Source organism: Rhipicephalus sanguineus, chromosome 1, assembly GCF_013339695.2.
Source record: "Rhipicephalus sanguineus isolate Rsan-2018 chromosome 1, BIME_Rsan_1.4, whole genome shotgun sequence".
NCBI lineage: Eukaryota > Metazoa > Arthropoda > Arachnida > Ixodida > Ixodidae > Rhipicephalus > Rhipicephalus sanguineus.
Window position 1 is genome coordinate 277,911,140 of NC_051176.1, and position 21,820 is coordinate 277,932,959.

The 21,820-nt window shown below is 46.1% G+C and overlaps 1 protein-coding gene across 1 annotated transcript in view; it reads left to right on the forward strand.

Moving 5' to 3' along the window:
• The window catches only part of LOC119379040 (AT-rich interactive domain-containing protein 5B), a 72,578-nt gene that overhangs the window by 37,471 nt on the left and 13,287 nt on the right, over window positions 1–21,820 (forward strand). Inside the window, exon 5 of the mRNA XM_037648179.2 lies at window positions 6,536–6,633. Coding sequence (XP_037504107.1) covers window positions 6,536–6,633 — 98 coding nt within the window. The remainder of the gene's footprint in view (window positions 1–6,535; window positions 6,634–21,820) is intronic.

The window sequence follows — 21,820 nt, forward strand, 5'->3', positions numbered from 1 at the left end:
GCATGTTAGAGAACCCTAGGTGGTCGAAATTATTCGGAGCCCTTCTCTAAGCGTGATTCATTATCATACCATAGTTTCGGCTCGTAACACCTCAGAAATTATTAATCATCCAGCAAAACTTACCCTGGGTAACACTGTCGCTACGCCCTGGTTACTAATATATTTGCATAATTTTGCTTACAGTGCTGCGAAGGGTTCTAATGTATTCGTTTTTTAAAAGTTGCAACAAGAGCAAGCAGCGCAATCACAGCAGGTTATTTTTATTCTCAGCATGCATCAGTCCCGTAACCGAAACTTCTGTGCCGGTCAGCTTCTTTCGTGTTGATATCGAACTCGCTTATCGTCTTTTCGTGACCGCTGGTTGATTGTCGGCTAATTGATTTTACGACTGTTAGTTTATTGTAAGACGTGCATATTTACACCGGTCGTAGTGTCCGCTCGCCAGCGTGAATTCCATTCGAGCTGCGCCTTGAGCGCTAAAACCAAGACACAGGGGACCATTTTCTTCCTTTTCTCTCCTAAATTCTGCTTCGTATTCGCGTCGCATGTTTCTGTAGCATAGTATTTGTGGTCTGGAAGAAAATTACGTCTTCAAAAATGCAATGAGGTGTGAACTACAAGCCAAAATAAGCGCTAATCGGCGGCTGTCAAGAGCAGCAGACGACCCACTTCCGGGACGAGCCCTTAAACTTCAGGTAGCCGTGCACGCGCCCGGCCGTGAGAGCAGCAAAGCGCCATCCAGCAAACCTAGTGGAGATCAGTGGGTCTGACATAATTACATCACAGAGGGGATTAGGCGGCACCTACAGAGCCTTCGTTAAAAGGCTGCACTGTTGAGCTGTGCACTCTGTGTGCGAGAGCCAAGCACACTTTACGTTCAAAAAGTCGATGCGGGATCTGCTTTCCAAGAAAGGAACATTGCCTGGAGAGAGGTAATCCTTTGTCGTGGCGTTACTGCATATGAACGCCTTACCTGAAGATGCCCCCTTACGTGAAGGACTTTAGAGTGCCCTTGTGTCAGGGCTATAAAGCGATGAAATGACCGTGTGCCACGCAGGCTGGGAACGAAGACATCGCTCAGTTTCCATGAGAAAATCGCAGATACAGGATACATACGTCTCTTTAGATAAAAAATGTTCCAAAATACGGGTGAATTCGTGATTGTAAAAGGTCTACTCCGAATTAACAAAATAATTATTAACAAAATGACATGGACGCTTCGCCTCATATGCACTGTTGTGCTATTGCCTTGGCGGCATCGACCGTCGACGCCAGTCGCCGTTCTCCCACACTTCTCAGCGACTGGAACCAACATTTCTGAGTGGGATGGAAGAGATAAACAATAGCGTTCCGTGCACCTGCAGTGTCGCCTCTCCAACGCCGTGCAGATTCTCTCACCATTCTGGCCTTATCCCGTCCAGGTGTGACTAAGTGGGGTCAACGAGCTGCCAATTCCCCAAAAAGGGTCATCCGAGGTCCCAATCTTCAACCTCTAAGCGCTATGTCGGCAACTGGACATTGTCTGTTGAGGTTCGGGCGGGCTTTTTTATTATGCACCTACCAGTGCTGCAGGATTGGTGGAATCATGGCCACCGCATTGAGAAGAGAAAGAGGAGGTGGATCCCAACCATGTTATTTAACTCGGCGCACAGAAGAGGGCAGGTGCCTGTTCACTGAGATCGAACGATGTAAATACTTGTGCATAAAGTGGATTCTTCCATCAATTTGTCCTGCTGACTGCTCCGGGCACAATGCCCCCTCGTGTCCACACTGGTCACGCCAAGTCGCAACAGCACCTATGCACACCCCTGCACAGAACATAGCTTCGACCTAAACGATGCGACGACGTTGGCTCGGAATAGAAAGTGGGGCAAAAGAAAACTCCCGGGATCGTGGTTCATTCATCTTAAGCGATCGGCTTTCAACAACAAGTGTGGCCCCCAACCGGGAGTTCACAAGGACGTATGTTACACTGGTCGATCTCCACTTATTTGTTGCCATGCATAGGTGGCGAAACTAGACTCCCAGGAAAAGACTGCTCTGTAATCCCAACCGACGCAAGACTCACTAGCACTCTGCGGGACTGCTCGACTCCTTGGCGCTCGGGACATACCACCGTCGCCTCGTCATACGTATGCCAGCTTTTGTTTACTTTTGAACTTTTGTTTTAATTAGCCACTGTTAAGCATATGCTTTTGAACTCTTAACAAATTGCGATTCGAGCCTTTACGCGCGCGCGCGCGTGCGCTCACACACACACACACACACACACACACACACACACACACACACACACACACACACACACACACACACACACACACACACACACACACACACACACACACACACACACACACACACACACACACACACACACCGAAGGGGTCAGACTGGCGCACCGCTGGCAGAACTTATCGCGAAGGCCGCAGTAAAGCTATGCTATAGAAAGTGTGATTGTACTTGTGATCAATATGACGGGGGAGGCAATGGATGGTGTCACAAAATGTTCGTAGAACTGAAATGTGCTCTGCACTTTATTTTGTTAAGCTGAAATGCGTTAGCATCGGGTCCAGTGGCGCTTTGGCGGGAGATTTAAAAAAAAGTTCATACTACTACTGATTAGTTCGTTTAACTCACATTTGTTCAAAGGATATTTTACTGTAGTTGGAATTACAATAGTTAAAAAATTTGGCTAACAACTGAACAGCCATGAGCTAAAACACTACTGGGGACATATTTTTGCTCTCTAAAGCAAAGGTTTTCGGGGGCCATTGCCGCTGGTGAACTTGAGTGATGCTAATGACCGTGTGAAATCTATATAATGATCATTGCCATTAGATGCAGGCTAAAAAATAACATTATTGTAAATCTTCTTGCCATATGTAGCTGCTAGTACTCTGCTTTTGTTGTCTTTTTTTTTTGTTTAAAGGGCCAGTAAACAACCCCGAGGTCCAAAAATTGTAATGAAGGGAAATATGCGCACTTTTGCTATGTGAACATGCTGCCGCAATAATTTTGCGAATGCGTGCTATAATAAGGAAGTTACAGGGGTTAGAACATCCGTTTCAGCTGGTTTCAAATTTTCGCGCGGCCTCGCCACCCTTCTCCGCCACAGGGAGGGGAAGGCGTAGCCCGTCGTCGTGACTCCGCCCACTTCGGCAACGTGACTCGACGTCAGCAATTGACGTCATCGGCGAGCGGGATCAGTCGCAATGTACTTCCGCTTGCTGCAGCTCCTGGTTGTTTATTGTTTACATTGTCGCACGTGCTCCGCAACTTGACGGGCAGTTTTCGGCTTTTCGGTATTTTTGAACCTTTGTGACAGTTCACAATGCAGCAGGAATGCTTGCTTGCTTTCCAAGACGACGAAGGGGCGCGAGAAAAAAGCGTTGAGAACCCCGCTTGCCGCAAGGGCGACCCGTCCGAGCTACCGGAGATTCCCCCTTTCTCGCTTGATTTGCAGCCGACCACTGAAGAACGCTTCCTCCACATGTTGCTCATGTCGAAGGCAAACTGCGTGCAGGTGCCATGAAGTGCGGGGAACATACGCATGACAACTGCATTCTGCGCGGCCGAAACCGCATCACCGCAGGGCTAAGAAACAAGGCGCAGTTTCGTAGCGCGGGGTGGGAACAGGAACTGACGTTAACCTGGCTTAGACCAATCGACGAGCTCAGTGCTACGTCAACTCACCGATCGCCGAGTTGGCGTCACTGCGCGTACGATGAGGATTGGTCAGATGTAGGAAAGAAGCGCGGGAATTGTTTTTCGAAATGAAGGGTCTGCGCGGCGCGCAGCGCTGTAATATTCGGAAAACGTGATCGCCGCGGTCTACTGTACGAATTAGCGAACTTGTTTGGGGTGTGTAAAAAAAAAGTCGCAGCCTGTTTACGGGCCCTTTAAGGGTGAATGTGGGGCTAAAAACACGATTTTCGAGAAAAATATGCATTTTTAAATTTGAGTTGCTCTGGATGGATGGTTCATTACAGAACATGCTCACCAAGTTTGGTTGTCATCTCTACAGCAAAAAAGAATGAAAAAATTCCTTTTACTAGAGGGTGGCGCGAATTTGCTGGGGAGAGCTTCTCTGAAATGCCCCTTTCAAGACGTGGCTGCAAAGCGGGCAGGAAGCCGAACACGAAGTGAATGCCCATGTTAGATTGTTTATTTTTCGTGCTTTTTTGTCACAGAAGACCTTCTGTCGAGATTACATCAGAGGGCAAACATATAAATTAAAAAGGCACATTTTGAGCCGTGCGCCGACAGTAGAGTCTGTGGAAAACTGGAACTGAAGCTGAAATTGGCGGATACGTATCACATGACCATCCGCCGCCGCATTCGCGCCAATTCTGAGTTACTCTGGCTGTGTTTGTGTGCCACTCAGCTTTTCAAATCAAATCAAACTTTGTTTCATCTCAGCAAGGAGAAAGGGGGTGGTGGAAAAAAGCTGCATTGCTGCAGCTTTAAGCCCGGTCCCCTCTGTTACAGTTTGACAGTGTGTAGCATTGACTATAGGTACATGACATGTTAACACAAGTCAAGACAATTTGCAAGAGTCTTTGCAAAAGTATGGAAATTAAGGAAAGTGTGCAGTACAGTAACGTACATGTAGTAAGTTGAGTCTTTTTTTTTTTTGTAAATGTAACACAAAGCAACTCAGCAATATCATACAGATATACACAAAATAAATTCAGAAATGAAATGTGACATTGGAAAATCGTATTGTATGTTCATTTTCCTGGGAGTTCATTGTGATCAGCGCGTGGTCCGTTTTGTGACCAACACGTGTTGTGAGCAACATTAACAGCTCGAAAGCTGCAAAAAATTGAAGACGATTCCATGAAATTGTCACAGAAAAGTGTCATGTTGATGAGGAAGGTCGTATTTATGCAGGAAGTTACTTTGGTCAATTTTTTTGGACCATTGAAAAAAATAGCATGTTGTGAAACCTTTAAACTCATTTTGTCAGTTCGCATTTTTGGGTGGAACGAGCCTCTTAGGAAAACTATCATTTCCTTAACTGCTTCGCCAAAAGCTGCTTACAAGGTTGTTTCTGGACTGAAATTTTGTCAGGAACAAGATAAGGTACTTTCTTCATCCTTAAGTAGTTCCTAACACACAAAAAAAATATTCACTACCGTAAAATGCCGAGTAAGTGCCCCCCCCTTACAGTGAAGGATAGCCCGACCAGATTTGGAGCGCGGGGGGGGCTTGCTTGGTCCCGGACCGAAGGTCAAGATGGCGGCAAGAGAGCCGCTAAAAGTAAAAAAATGGGCATCCATGTTTCCAATGAAATGCTTTATTTATTTACTGTTTTTATTCCCCCTCGTCACTGTCAAACCATTGAAGCAGCGACTGGTTTGACCAATATACGACCGGCCACATGACAACTGAACTTCATAAACAACGTTAGATACGCATTCACTGTACTCATTCTTGTGGTTCTTATTACACAAGCGATGCTCGTCTTGAAAAAAAGTGGCCACAGGGGAGGGGGGAGGGGGGCGCTTGCTCGGTCATGGAGCTTATTTCAGGCCCCCCGAAAAAGGGAGGGGGTGCTTGCTTGAAATTTTATGGTAGTCTGACATGCAGTGACAAAGAAAAAAAAAATAATCTTAGCTTTTAGAGGGATGGCATTTTTACAGAAACATCATGAAAAATACGTGCTGGCCTTATCCTACACTACAAACTTTCTAGAGGACTTAAAAGGATAAATAACACGTACATTTTCATTATTTTTGAAATGATAATTTTTCCAAGTTAGCATAGATGATTGATCATTATAACAACTGTAGGTTTTTTTTTTGTATTCATGCTAGGGTCCTGAAAATTGGCATATGTCATAATATCAAGAAGATGAGCCATCCGTGAAATTTTCATCAAAATTAGTGCAGCAGTTCAAAAAATTGACATTTAACCCTTTTTCTTTATGATTAAATAATAGTCTACTTTCTTGTAAAACTTCCTTGTAACAAAATATTTTGTTTGTGCATGCTACTTTGGAGAAAAGTGTGCTGAAATATGTGTGTTCTTGCTCTACAAAAATTCTTTCCAGCAAAATACTCTCCATGATGTGTCGAAGTCTCTACCTTGTATGTCTTTTGGAGCTGTTCCTGTTGCAGTGAGGGATAGGTGATTGAAGGGAGCTGTAATGGCTGTCTTGTCTTGCACTTGCATTTTGCAACTTGAGTGTTAATATTTATATGTTACAGACAATCACAGTATGTAATCCTTACTCTGTGCGCATGTTTCCAATGAGTGGGGTTTTAGGAAATGCAGAGCATGAGCTAAAGGCCAAATTTTTATGTTAAATGAGTGCCATCAATCAGGCCCATGCACACATCTTTATCTGCACCTTCAATAAAATGATGACATTGAATAAAGCTTTACATTTTAAATTAGGTGCATCCTGTCTTCACTGGTGTGTAATCGATTCATATGTTTTTAGAAATGTTTGTTGTTGTATCATCATTGCACAAGGTAAACTGAATGCTGTGGTGTAAATGTTATTTTTATCATACGGTTGCTGCAGATCACGGGACGTAAGCAGTGGAAGCAGGTCTACGACCAATTGGGTGGTGACCCAAGCAGCACAAGCGCAGCAACCTGTACCCGTCGCCATTATGAAAGGTATGGTGGTCATTGTTTATTTCAAAAAAACGATTTAATACAGTTGAACCTGGATATAACGAAATTGACAAATTCCCGAAAAAAATTTGTTTTAAACAGGTTTTCATTACATGCAGTTTCAGCATGAAAATTTGGAAAAGAAATGCACAAATAAACAAAAGGGAACGAAAGGCAGGGCTCATCCAAAACATTTATTTAGTGGCAAAAAACTGCATTATTTTGCTCTATTGCTTGTTCATGAAGGATGGCAATACTGGACGTTTGTAGGGCATCAATACAACACTGCTCCGTCATCATCTAGATGATTCCGAGATTGGCCTCCAAGATAGGCTCGGCGAGTTAATTGCGGAGACCACGGTCTAGCAAATCCGTGGCGCGGCGCAAGATGGCAAAGCGCGTGACGAGTCGGTCTCCGAATATCAGTCGTTTCGGACAGTTTCCACTAGCGTCTAATCTGACAGCTCCTTGGTAGTGAAGCGCGGTGCTCCGAAAAAGAAAAAAAAATCGTGAAGCTGCACGTCGTCAGGGGCTGCTCCATGTGCGTGCAGTGAAACCACGCATGCGCACACAGCGTCAAAAACAAAGAGCGAGCGATACAGATACCACAGAATATTCAGAAAAGTGCTCTCCATATGCGGCGCGAACTCGAAGCGTAATGACACGGAACCATGCAACAAAGGATTTTTTTTTTTAGTGGCGTCACCTGCTGTCACGTTAAAGGGCCCCTAAACCACCCAGACGTCGAAATTTAGTTGTGCTGGGGAAGTTGTGCACGAGTCCACAACGAACACATAGCCGTGAAAATTTTTCGAAACGGTGCCGTAATAGTGGAGTTAGACTCGTTTGATGATCGAAATGCGGCTACCGATCCTTTCGCTCTTTCCATCGCTACCCTCCTCTCGTTGGCTGGTCTCCTCTCCCAAAGCCGCTTTGCCCTCCTCGCCAAACGCCCCTTCCAATCTCATGTGCCATACCGTCATCGCTGACGCGCTCTTCGAAACAGCATGCACTTCCGGTCGGTCGCCGCGACCGCAACTCTGTCAACTTCGTGCTTCTCGGCTAACCGCTGTTGTTGCCGTGCCGGCCCATGCTCCTATGAATCGTGCCAGTATGAACTCTGTGTTGCATGCATGCCTTCAAATGATCACCAACATGGTAGAAAACCGGAGCCAAACTCCTGAAGCAGGCGTGGGTCGTAATGGTAGTCTTCGGCAGCGAAGTGGCGTCCACAAACATGTAGAACACTGTTGCGCTTTGATTGTGCCGTAAATCTTATGCGCTCAAGCCAGGCATTTCGCAAGGTGACATCACGAGGTAGCACGTGTTGCGTCTTTTCGTTTTTCCACTCGGCGCTTTTGCAGCCAAGCACCGCACAGCGATGCGTGAAAGCCATCGCAAAACACTGTCAGATTCAGTCCGTGTAGCTTATCAGACCGCTAGGCGTGACTGTGCTGGTACGCTAGCGATTTGGCAGTCGCATTATGGCCCGCTCATGCTAGTGGCACGGCAGCTCGCAGTTTGCTGTTCTCATGCTGCCGTGCGCAAACGGTTTCGGCCACTTGATAAATTCGAGGTGGACGACAACCGCCTTTGGCAGTGCAGCCATGTTTTTCAGAGGCACGAATGCTTCGCCGGCGAGCCTCTGAAAAACGTGGCCGCAATGCCAAAAGCAGTTGCTGTCCACCTTGAATCTACCAAGTGGCCGTCGTGCGCTCTGTAACGTGTAAGCTCCAAACTGATGCTTCCATTTGCTTTAGATTCATGTCCTTAAGCTTCGACAGCAAAGTATTCGTGCCGATTCGGCGCCGTTTTTGAGAGACATAGTCAAATAATTGATGCTGTAGGCTTAGCGAGTCAAGATGGGCGCTTCCGAATGCTCGGAGGACATAGATTACACGTTTGTTAGTTGTTTCTGGTCCTCCATAGGTGGTGCTACTTGACCTGGCGCCAGCATGGGGACACTTTATTTGGTTTTATGCGATGCTTTTTTTAATGCCGGGCAGACTAAAACGCTCTATTGACTGCTGGAACCATGCCTGGCAACGACATGGACGACATCCGCACTTCTAGCATGAAAAACGCGGAGCAGAAAGCAAGTAGCTTGAAGCGTCCCGCGGCAGACGACGCGGCGCGCCATAGTCATGGCAACCGCTCCTCCGTCACTGAATGGCCACGTCGCTCTCCGGCAGACGGAGAACGGCGTGAAAGTGGGTCTCGGACCTCTTCTCCAAACAGCAAAGAACGGCTGACGTGTGCGAACGAAATCGCTTGTGCACAGCAGCCTGAGAACGTCAAACGGCAAACAGCGAGCTGCCGTGCCGCTAGCGTGAGCGGGCCCTTACGGGCCGCAGTTGCCAATTCGAAAGCGCGCACACGCGGCCAGCACGACGAAGGAACAGCAAAGCGCAGGCGGCTGCTTGCAGACTAACCAGAAGTCGTAGGTTCTTGTTCACCAATCACAGCATTGCCTGCATAGCGCATCACAAATTGAACACACGACGTCACACATGTCACTAGGGAGACCGGAAGGGCCCGGAGAGGAGAAGGAACTGTTTCTTGGAATTTGTGGTGCGCCCGTGGCTTGTAGCGCTGCCACGTGTGGCATCATTGATCGTAATGGCTTTCTGCACACGATGTGCATGTTTACTTGAAATGTATGAAAAAATATTGGAGGTGGTTTAGGGGCCCTTTAACAAGGTGCGGTTCAGAGGCCTGCAACAACCGAAGAGTGACGCTGCGTGGCGGCGCCAGCGAGCGGCTGGATGAGGGCACGCCCACGCAGGCCCGCCTGCCCGCCTTGCGCACATCCGCACGCACAAACGAGGGCTCGCTCTCGCTTCGCAGTCGCCAGGGTTTCGAGTGCACCATGCGCGACACTGCCGCTTCATGCTCTCATCGGCGGGGCAACTGCAGAAGATGCATGCGGCTCCTGCTTGTGCCAAAATGACAGAATTCGGGGCAATATCCCTACGTTGTCGGTGGCGAAAATTCGTTATATGAAGGGTGTCTTCGCTGCCACTTCGTTACATAGAGGTCACAAATACATGTCCTTCTATGGAGTAACGGTGGGGAATAGAAAAACTTCGTAATATCGAGGAATTCGTTGTATGGAGGTTCGTTATAGGCAGGTTTAACTGTGTATGTAAATGTGTGCACACTCCTGTAGTAAGCTTTTTGTTTTTCCAATCCCACACTGCTTGGTGTAATGACGTAATTCTTATCGACTCTTGCATTTCGTTCATGTTTCGGAAAACAAACCTCAGTAAACTTATTTCATCATTTAACCTGAAGTAGAATAATATTGTTACGTCTACAAAAGGTTTTATTGAGCTGCGACGTACCGGTAGACGCGAAGGTGTTGCCCAGACGCGTACCGGAGGCCTCTCTCCCTAGCCGAACGTCCTCTTCTACTCTAACCACCCTGTTTCCCACTACACAGATGCTCATACCCAAATCACGTATGTAGTAACATTTTCCTCCGCGCAAACGAAGCCCACCGGGCGAGTCAAACAGTCTCTCGAGGAACAAAGCGCTTGAAACGCGCTACATGGACAAGTTCAGTCTTTGCAGACCGTCGGCCATTTGAATGGAGACGCGCTACGCGGTAAGTTAAATCACTTAGACGGTCTGTAACAACATAAGGTCCCGCATAGTGCGCCAGCAGTTTTTCGCACAACCCGCGTTTTCTAGTTGGCATCCACAGCAACACTAGGTCACCGCGATTATATGTCACGTGTCGGCGTCGACGGTCAAAACGTGCCTTCGAGCGATCTTGCGAAGCAAGAGTGCGCAAATAAGCAAGACGTCGGGCTTCTTCTGCACGGCAGACGATCTCGGATATACAGGGATCATGGTAGTCCAAGAACGGGAAGACGGTATCGAGGGTATGACGAGGCGGCCGAGCATAGAGAAGGAAGAACGGACTGTAGCCGGTAGTTTCATGCTGTGCGGTGTTAAATGCGTAAGTGATGAAAGGTAGAACGCTGTCCCAGTTCTGGTGGTCTGATGAGACATACATAGATAGCATGTTCGTGAGAGTCCTGTTAGTTCGTTCCGTTAGACCGTTTGTTTGCGGATGATATGGTGTAGAGTGCCGAAACGTGGAAGCACACACACGAAGCATCTCTTCCACCACGTCTGCAGTGAATTGTCGCCCACGATCACTGATAACAATTTTAGGAGGTCCGTGTCGTAGAACCACAAAACGGAGCATAAATAAACATACATCGGCTGCAGTTGCCGATGGTATGGCAGCTGTCTCGCAGTACCTTGTTAAATGATCGGTGCATACGACTATCCACCGATTTCCATTAGAAGACCGCGGAAAGGGCCCAAGAAGGTCGATCCCAACTTGCTCGAATGGAGTTCTAGGGGGCGGCACAGGATGTAGTCGCCCTGAAGGAGCACTTGTAGGGCGCTTGTGACGTTGACACTCGTTGCAACTAGAGACGTAGTGTTCCGTCGTCTGGCGCATTCTTGGCCAGTAAAATCTTTCTTGAAGCCGGCTAAGAGTTTTCGCTGTGCCTAAATGACCGGACGTTGGATCATCATGCATAGCCTGCAAGACGGAAACGCGGAGACTCTTCGGAACCACGAGAAGATATCGTGAGCCGGTCGTAGCGTAGTTCTTTTTGTACACTAGCCCGTCGCGGATGCAGAAGCGAGTCGCCGATGATTGTGGTTCGGTAGCAAGGAGCTGCTGTATGGTGTCGTCCCTTTGCTGCTCAGTCCTAAAGGCATTGGTATCAGGAAATGGTAGGTCCAATGGTGCGATGTAGGTGTCGAAGTTGTCCGCGTCACAGTCCGTCGACGGGAGCGGTAATCGCGAAAGACAATCTGCATCAGCGTGACGACGACCACTTTTAAAGGAAACCGTAAAGTCGTATTCCTGTAGACGGAGTGCCCAACGCGCAAGGCGACCAGACGGGTCACGCAGATTGACCAACCAGCAGAGAGAATGATGGTCTGTGACGATGGTAAAGGGGCGTCCGTACAGGTAGGACCGGAAGCGCTGCACTGCGAAGACTACTGCGAGGCATTCTTGCTCTGTGACGGTGTAGTTACGCTCGGACTTGCTGAGCGACCGACTTGCATACGCGACGACGTGTTCTTTGGTACCTAAGCGCTGAACCAAGACGGCGCCTACACCAACACCGCTAGCGTCTGTGTGGAGTTCTGTGGGAGCCAGAGGATCGAATTGTCGAAGAATGGGATGGGACGTCAAAAGGAACTTCAACTCAGAAAAAGCGGACGTACATTCCGGTGTCCAGTCAAACCGCACGCCTTTCTGAAGCAGGCACGTGAGCGGGTGCGCGATATTGGCAAAGTTAGGAATGAATCGACGGAAGTATGAGCAAAGGCCCAAAAAACTGTGCAGTTCTTTAACCGAGTGAGGTTGCTTGAACGCCTCAACTGCGGCCGTCTTCGCGGGATCCGGTCGTATGCCTTCTTTGTCCACTAAGTGGCCAAGGACGAGTGTTTGGCGCTCCCCAAAACGACATTTCTTTGAGTTGAGCACCAAGCGTGCCTTGCTTAGGCAATCCAGCACGAGACCAAGGCGTGTGTTGTGCTCAGAGAAAGTGCGCCCGAAAATCACAACATCGTCCAAATAACACATGCAGACTTCCCACTTTAAACCACGCAGAATGTTATCCATGAAGCGCTCAAAAGTTGCAGGTGCATTGCACAGTCCGAACGGCATCACATTAAATTCAAAAAGTCCATCTGGTGTAACAAATGCCGTTTTCTCCTTGTCTTCCTCGTGCATTGGAATCTGCCAATACCCTGACCTCAAATCAACGGACGAAAAATAAGAGGCTGATGAAAGACAGTCTATAGCATCATCAATCCGTGGTAGTGGGTATACGTCTTTTTTGGTGATCGCGTTAAGGCGGCGGTAGTCAACACAAAATCGCCATGTTCCATCTTTCTTCTTGACTAGAATTACGGGAGCGGCCCACGGACTACATGATTCTTGAATGACATTTTTCTTTAGCATCTTGCAAACCTGTTCATTGATCACTGCGCGTTCCGAAGGCGACACACGGTATGGTTTCTGTCGGAGAGGTCTATGGGATGCCGTGTCTATGCGGTGCTTTATACGAGAAGCAGGGAATGATGACGGAGCCTGTAGCTGTGCGAAATCGAAAAGACCGGCATGTTCGCGCAGAATACTCACCAGTTCATTACGCTCGTTGGTGCGGAGAGACTTGTCAATCATAGCCATAATAGAGGTGTCCCTGGCGTGAAGATTATCGAAATCGGGTTTATCTGAGGAATCGCTGCTCTCTGCAAGTATGGCAAGCGAGAATACTTGATGTTGACGAATCTCGGCCAATTTGAGACCCTCCGGCAGTACCGTAGGTTCATCGGAGCAGTTGACCGCCCATAAACCAGTACACCCTTGCACAACTGACAAGGTACAGTAGGGTATTAAAACATTCTTCTTGATGCAACTGAGGTGAACAGGCTCCACGGTGGCGTCAAATGTCTCCTCGGTTGCAGGGGAACAGGCGACAGGAACACACTTGGCAGACAAGGGTGGCACAGTTGTGTCCATGGACACACAAAGGGTACTTTCCTGACAAGGCGGGTTTTCTATAAACGCAACTGGAACAGCTGAATCTACTGTCATCTCTCCTGTGCGGCAATCGACAGTGGCACCACAAAGCTTCAGGAAATCGAGTCCCAGAATTACATCATGCGTACTTTGAAAGAGAACAGCAAACTCCGCAATAAATTTCTGACAACCCAAACTAACAGCCACAGTACAGACTCCAACAGGTTGTAATACATCTCCACCAACTCCGCGAAACGTATCAGCACGGTCCCAGCGGAACATAATTTTTCGTCCAAGGAGGCGTTTAAACACAAGACTCATCACTGACACGGTTGCACCTGTGTCCACTAAGGCCATTGTTGAGACACCATCGATAAGCACAGGAACCTTGTTTTTAAGCATGCAAATTAAAGGAGGTATTTCGGTTGAAATCGAAGACTGTCCAGCGACCTCACCTCCAACGGCCGCGCCGACTAGTTTTCCGGAGGAGGCGAGGGATACCGGCGCCGAGGAGACGGTGATCGGTTGGCACGAGGGACCGGTGGTGGTGTCACACTGCGGTCGGAGGCCGGAGAACGGTTTCGTAGCGGTCTTGGTATCTCATGATATGCGCTCCCCGGGAACGTCGGGGCTCGTGCAGAGTCGGACCGATGGAATCTCGATGATCGGTCGTACCTCGGCGGCTGCTGGTAGTTGCAGTACCTGGCGATGTGGCCTTCGACGCCACGGTTGTAGCAGACTGGTAGTGGACGCTCGCCGGACCACTGCTGAGAGCGCTGTGCTGTGAAGTGTCGTCTAACCGAATGCAGTGGGCCAGCTTGCTGAACGGGAACTGCCCGCCTCTGTGGGGCGGGGCCGGAACGAAAGCGTTGGTCGTACCGCTGGTCAGACGTGAATGAGTCCTGACGTGGCCACGAAGTGCGAGCTTCGCTGATGTCCGTCACACATACCGATGGTGGCACAGGAGCTAACGGCGCCGCGTAGTAGGTTGGACAGCTAGGCGGACGATGGATGGTGTCGTCGACCAATACGTCTTGTCGCTGTAGCTCTTCGCGCACGATTGCCCGGATAGTAGCGGCGAGGTCGGCGGGCGGGCTCACGTCGACGCTGGCGACCGTTGTTACATTGGCCAGCCTACCAAATTTCGGGGCAATGCGACGAGTCTTCAACTTTTCAAATGTACGGCAGTGACGTTGGACGGCGGAGACGGAGGTGAGGTCTTCCCTACCTATCAGAAAATTGTAGACGTCTTCTGCTATACCCTTCAGGAGGTGTCCGACCCTGTCTTCTTCAGACATCTGCGGGTTCAAGATCTTACAAAGCTTCAGGACTTCCTCTATATAGGTGGTGCACGTCTCCCCAGGAGTCTGAGCTCTTTGAGCCAGCGTTCGCTCCGCGCTTTTCTTTTTCGAATCAGAGTCGCCAAAGCACTTCTTGAGTTCATCAGCAAAAAGATCCCACGTCGTTAAGAACTCTTCGTGGTTTTCGTACCACATCAGGGTGGTCTCCGTGAGAAACAGCGCGACATTTTCCAGTTGGTCGGTGGAATTCCAGCAGTTGTACCGGCTCACCCTTTTGTAATGCGTCAGCCACGCGTCTACATCTTCTCCTGCCCTGCCCGCGAACGAGCGGGGTTCAATATAGTGGTGCCGAGGAGCAGCCGGCGCTGACCTTTGCGTGGTTGAGGTTGTTGAGTCTTGACCTGCGCCGCTCTGGGCCATGACGAATGTTGTCGGCGGCAGACCGGCAAGACGACGGCTCCGGCGAAGTTCAAGCAGCTGTGGCTCCGTGGTACGTTGACGTGCTGTACCCAGCACCTCCACCACTCTGTTACGTCTACAAAAGGTTTTATTGAGCTGCGACGTACCGGTAGACGCGAAGGTGTTGCCCAGACGCGTACCGGAGGCCTCTCTCCCTAGCCGAACGTCCTCTTCTACTCTAACCACCCTGTTTCCCACTACACAGATGCTCATACCCAAATCACGTATGTAGTAACAATATTAAGACAACAGACATAAAAACCAAGGAAAGCATCAATTACTTGGTTTATTTAATTGAAGTTATAGAAACACTCAGTTAACCCTTTGAGGGTAGATTTTTCTTGCGAAATGCATCCCTCGGTGTGTATTTTTTTTATTGCTGAATTAAATTCTTCAGACAAATCTATTTAAGAAAAAAATTGTCTAAAATTTTTTTGGGTGACCGTATAGTGACAAAATAGTCCTTTTTATTGTTACGTACACATGGTTTATTAGTGAGTAACAGCAAGATAAATTCTAGAAAGAAACCTATACTAGTGTTAAGAAATTATGCATTTAAATAAACGTAACTCAGAAGGATAGACTGTTGGGCGAGTTGGTAATTCATTCTGGAAACAAATAGCACGAAAAAAACATGGGACTAGTAGAAGAAAGCAACAGGACAAGCACATCTAACAACTGTGTAGTTGTTAGATGCGCTTGTGTCTGTGTAGTTCAGAGACATACAAAAATAAGTGCACGAAGTGGCGTTAAGTGGAAACACTGGGGGAGAAAAGCCACTTTTTATCCAGTCAGCATTGTCTCGCTGTGCACGCCTTTGAGATGTCGCTCACTCGTCAACATCTGAATCTCAACTCGTAAGTAACTCCTCATATGACGGGCTGACATTTGATCCGGCAGTCGAGTGGCAATTCGGAGGAATCGCCACTAGACACTTGCGACAGAGAAACCGGCGTGCACTTCCATAGCGCAAGCAAACTGCGCAGGTGAGTGCACTGAGGAAAACTGTGTAGTTGTGAGCGCGTCCGGAAAGCAAAAGTGAATTCGAAACCTATAATAATCGTTCGTTTTATTGCCAACGTGACAGAAGTGGTTTTTGTGAGTCCCCGAAACAGGAAACGCAACCACAGCAGCATCGTTTGTGTCAGTCAGTGCCTGCACAGAAACAGGCGTAATCGCGTACGGGGAGCAATAAATGAGAGAGTAACAAATTGGTCGCCTTTTGAAAGATTCCAAACCGGAAAGCCATAAGTTTTGCCGGCACAAGCAGAAACCGGCCAATAAATGAAACCGAAACTAGCCGGCGCACCGCTGTAGTAAAGCATAAAAAAAATGGAAAGACATTGGCGCAAGAAAACAATTCCACTTATTTCCACAATGTGGCAGCACATGCCAAGCAAGAGAAATTATCGAAAAAGGCATGCGTTTTAAATATACAGGAATGATATACATGTACGTCTTGGACTGTCTTGTGGCTGTTAGTGGATAATGTACATGTACGTCTTTGACCCTCAAAGGGTTAGCAAAAAATGAAAGTGGATGAACAAACAACTTGTGATAGGTAGAATCCTAACACATGTCTATGCATTATAGGTCCAACACAGTTAAGCTACTCCGGTGCCATTTTCTTATCCTTCTATTAGGTATTTATGCATGCGTTATAGATACAACCCTGGATGTCTGAGCGAGTGCCACCACTCATGGCCATGGTAGTGAGGGGTGGTGCTAGCCATGTTTGAGTCCCTTACTTATTTGAAAATTTCAGCAGGACTCAAAATTGTTGAAAATACCATTTGTTTTGGGAGATCGCTTTACCCCTAAGCTTTCACATTTTAAATTAACAGTATTGTGCTTTCAAATGCAAGTTGCTCTTGCACTTGTTTTGGCTAATATGAACGAAAGAAACTAAATCACTGTAGTGGCCATTTTTGGTGCGGAAGGTTGCCACAACAGTTAGACAGTTCAAAATTTTAATGTGACATACTTAGCATGTTGGATGGTTTCGAGCGAGGTGTCTTTGGCCATAGGCCTTTGTTTTCTTTTATTTAAGATTAGTAGTACTTGTACTTTCTCTCTTACCTTCAGGTCCTTTGCATTCGTCTTTTTGTCCTAGTCTTTAATGCATTGTTAGCTTATTGTCTAAGGCATGTTGGCAGCCTAGTTTATGGGGATTTATGAATAAAATGATTCATTAAAGAAAAATGTCAAAATGCTTGCATGCTTATGGTGCGCGTTGATGAACCCAACTTAAAATTAGTCGGGAGTCCCCCACTAGCGCACACTTCGTAATTGAATTATGCTTTTGGCACAAAAATCCCCAGAATTTAGTATTGTTGTATAAGACTAGTTTCTTTAGTGCGTAGTAGTATGTTTTGGATTCATTAAAGCGAAATGCCAAAATGCTTGCATGCTTATGGTGCGTGTTGATGAACCCAGCTTAAAATTAGTTGGGAGTCCCCCACTAGCGCATACTTCATAATTGAACTATGCTTTTGGCAAAAAAATCCCCAGATTTGCCGCTGTATAAGTCTAGTTACTGTATTGCTGTATAAGTCTAGTTACTTTAGTGCGTAGTAGTAGGTTTCGTGTTCAACTAAAATTTGTTTTTCTTTTTACATGTCCAATCCTCTTCCTAGCATCAGTTCACAAACGCTTCTCACTTATGATTTTATTTTGGATAGGTCTGGTTGTGCTACATTTTCACATAAAATATAGGCTCATGTGGTAAATTTTTTGCCTTGTGCCAGCTCTATTTTGTGACATGGTGATATATACTCTATGGTCAGATGCTTTTCTGTAAGTGTATTGTAATGTACATGGCTAAAGCTTTATTTTGCACATTGCCAATGCTTCACCTAGTAGATTCTGCAATTTTCTTAGCCTGATGTTGTGATTTTCAATGTGCCTGTCATAAAGAATGCACTCGCAAAGAAAATAAAAATTCAGTATGTATTTTCGCACATCAGGGCGTTATTAAAATTAAATTCTTACTGATTATCAGATACTCCTACTTACTGGCAAACTTCAGCAAAGCAGCATTCACCGGCTGTTTAAAATGGAAAAATCTTATAATTATGTCAAGGGGTTTCGGACAATGTTAAGGGGGCAAGCAGACTCATCTTATTCATTTTTTATTTATTTATTTAGTGATCATGATGAAACTGCACTGTCCTGTGCAGTTTTTTCTGCTGGTTTCAAATATGTAATTACTTTTCCTGTAACTCATCTTTTTCCTGAGATACCTTAAGTTCACCCCCTATTGTTTGAGGCCTCGATAGAAAAAAAAAAGTGCTTAATTAAACACAATATTTAAGATACGGCAACATAGACTAATGACTAAAGATTGAAAGTATGCAAAAAGTTTTTCTTTTTTTTCCTTTCTTTAATATTTTACAGCAAAGTGAACTTTCCATTCTGAAAAGTAGTTCGCATCCTGTTACAATTTTGATCAGTAATTAATTAATAAGGCTCGTGCTCTAAATTCTGCTCCCAAACTTGGATTCTATAGACATACAGGTTTCCATTCCAAAAAGAATTATTGTTGTAGCTGCCCTAGCAGCCGAGATATCGAGGCCTCAAGATTGAACAGTCATAAACTTACATTTTGAAAAAAAAAAAAAAATGAATAACATACAGTTTATTCAAAAAACAACAATCGGGATGTGCATATTTTGCAATGCGGACGCTAACAGTCACCAGAAATATAATGTGAGTGCTGCTTAGCATTGTAGTGGCCCTTATTTAGTGCCAGCTGGACACTAGAGAGTAGACTGGGCCGCTTGCTGTCTGTCCTCACTCATCCATCTGATGCTTCGGAGGCTTGGTTTTGGATTGAGTTCCACCAAGATACCTAATGAGGTTCTTAATTTGTCACAATTGAACTTCATTACTGCCTTGGCATCTGTAGTTTCAACCGTAAATAGTGAAGCATGCTGTTCCTTGGATGCCAAAGCCCAAATAAATGAACAAAGGCCTTTAATTATGCCGTTGGCACATTTCTAGAAGCTCTCTTTTTGACAAGGTGCTCATAAATTGGTAGCAGAGTTTCGAACACAGGCGCTGGCAAATTATAAAGATGCCTCGAAGTAGGCTCCCCATTTTGCGGATGCTGTATTTTGGCGGCACCAAGGATCAGGGCAGTCAGAATGACATTACTGAAAAATTACCGCTTCCTGGGGTGTGAAATTTTGCAGATAGATAGAAAAGTGATTGCAGAAACAAAAGATGTAATTGAAAAAAAAAAGTGGAATCTTTTGCCACTTTTCGGTCCCAAAGACCAATCTGCCCCCTTAAGGAAAATCGAACAGATATATTCAGCAAGATGCTAATTGTATGCATAGTTTTTTTAACACAAAGCCCACAATATATAAAAAAGTAATATATTGCCTACACCATAAATTAACAGTAAAATGACTCACACACAAAAAACAAAATGGGTGAATGAGCTACTATTTTATCTACCATGCACCACCTTTAGACATCTCGCCACCCTGATATTTCTTTGTATTGAGCAAGTGCCAACAACTGTTGGGAGACTGTGAAAAAAAAAAGTGTCAGCACTTGTATTTTGTGCTACATTACTTTTCTTGCAAAAGTTATTGGTCAGCCTTGGTCAGATTGTATTTCTCATGTTGCTCAAATTGGCCAAGTGGTATTTCTCATGTTCCGTGGGTCTCTTCAGTAAAAAAAAAAGCATGCAATTAGCATATTACTGAAAACAATCCTGTTTGATGGTTCCTATAATTTACTGCAACTTCTTAATTTGTATAGTTCATAAATTACGTAATCAATCATAATTAAGAAACTGATTGTCAATAAAAAAACTTGATGGCGGATGTTTGTCTCAACTGTCAACAATCTACACTTATTACTGCCTGCATAATATGATCAGCATTTAAAAAAAAAATCCCAGTACATGTGTTTTTACTCTTGTGGCTACGACCTTTTAACTGATCCGTAAACTATGACAAGCCACACACCCAGTTTTCAAAATTGGGCTATTTAGCTAAATAAATTACTTCATTTATTTCTTCATTTTTATTTCGCTTCGTTGTTTTCTTCATCATTCCTTAATCCTACATTTATGATGATATAGACCTGGGGTTGGCAACCTTTTGAGGCGGAGTTGCGTGATGCCAACACTGTGGGGTCCGGATGGCAAATTGGAAAGCGGAGAGACGGGGGAGGGGGGGGGGGGCGGCTTGGCAGACAAAGAGAAAAAATTTCACAAATTGACAATGACATAAAAAACTGAAATATAAATCATGTTTATTTTCAGCACGCATGTCACAAGGTTGCAATCGACAAACATAGGTTACAAGCAAAAAGCCCCATTTGAAATCAAAACTTCCGTGTCTGGCTTCACATAGGAAGTGACAAGGGGAGATTGGGGGCTCTGACGCTGTGCCGGGGGCCGCAGGTTGCCGACCGCTGATCTAGACTGCTCAGCATTTCTCTTTTGTCACTTTTCCAAGTGTGAATGACTAAAAAGGCATAAATAAGGTTCTGAGATGTGCCTTTTCATAATATAAGTTTGCTTGATAGTAATGGCAGAAAGAGTGGATCAGTAATGCACTGCCTGAAAGTGCTGCCGCTTCTTTCAGGTAGGAGAAGCGACGGCACGACTAGTTTTATTGTATATAGCACTGGAGGGAGATTTTTCATATGTACACTATAATCTGCTCAGAATAGCAAGAAGGAACACCCTTTTGAGACACTCTGGTTGTATGCCTTGCGTATGTCATACGGAACAGATACTGACCCTGTGCTGAATGCACATAATTAGCATAACATGCACAGATGTCAGAGCAGGCTCTCCATGATGTCACCAAGAATCATTCACCACTCAAATGGAGCTCCATCTTGCATGGAAAAGGAATGGGCATCCTGTGTGTGTCAAGGCATTTTTATGTATTATGTGATCTGAGCATTTGGACACAATCCTGAGTTGACTTGCTCTGACACATCAGGCAAGAACGTGTGAGCTATAGTCCCTCTTTATTGTGCATTTATATGGATGCTGGAGTTATGTTTACGCCGTTGCTGCTGTTGTGCGCTGCTACTATTGATGGCACATTTGCAGCAACTGCGTGGAAGGTTAGAGGGTCCCCAGAGATGTGGAGTGCATTTGGCTACAAAGATAATGAAGCGAACTGGTTGCACTGCCAATTCATTTGCCTTGGTGAGGGAGGACAGTGTTCTGCCATGGCCAGTACATACAATGCACAAGGTGCATCATGCTGTGTTGCACCGAAACAGTGTCTTGGACCTAGTTCTCTATGTGCCCATTGTGGCTGCACTGCCTGGGGACAGCTGCTGAAGGAGAAGTGCTTCCACAGCTGTGTTGGTACACATGACACTGACTCCAGTCAGGCTGTAAATAATGCGCTTTATTGTTACACATTGCAGGTGGAATACTTAAGTCATTATTAGAAGTGTCGATTACGTTACAGATATAAACAGTTCGGCAGAGTTGTGGAAATCTTTTGTAGGTTGGGCCTCAGTACTCCCCGTCATGGTTGCCATCGTGACCTGGTCATGCGATCCATGATTGGGTAACACATTTCCATTGAGAGCAAGGTGTGTGACCAGGCTAGTTGGTATTCCATGGCGACATGAACAGCGTGTGAAACAGACAAGGATGAGTAACTGATGAGTGCTAGTCTTCGTCGGTTACTCGTCCTTGTGTGTTTCACGCACTGTTCACATCTCCATTGAGAGGTTCTGGCTGAAATATTCTGTTGGTATTTTATTGCGATAGCAGTAATATGGATAGTCTCGATAGGTTTTTGCCATTGCCGTCATGTTCCATATAAAGTCCAAATTGATAACATCAATTCTACCCGCGAGTAAAAGTGCGTGAGCAGGG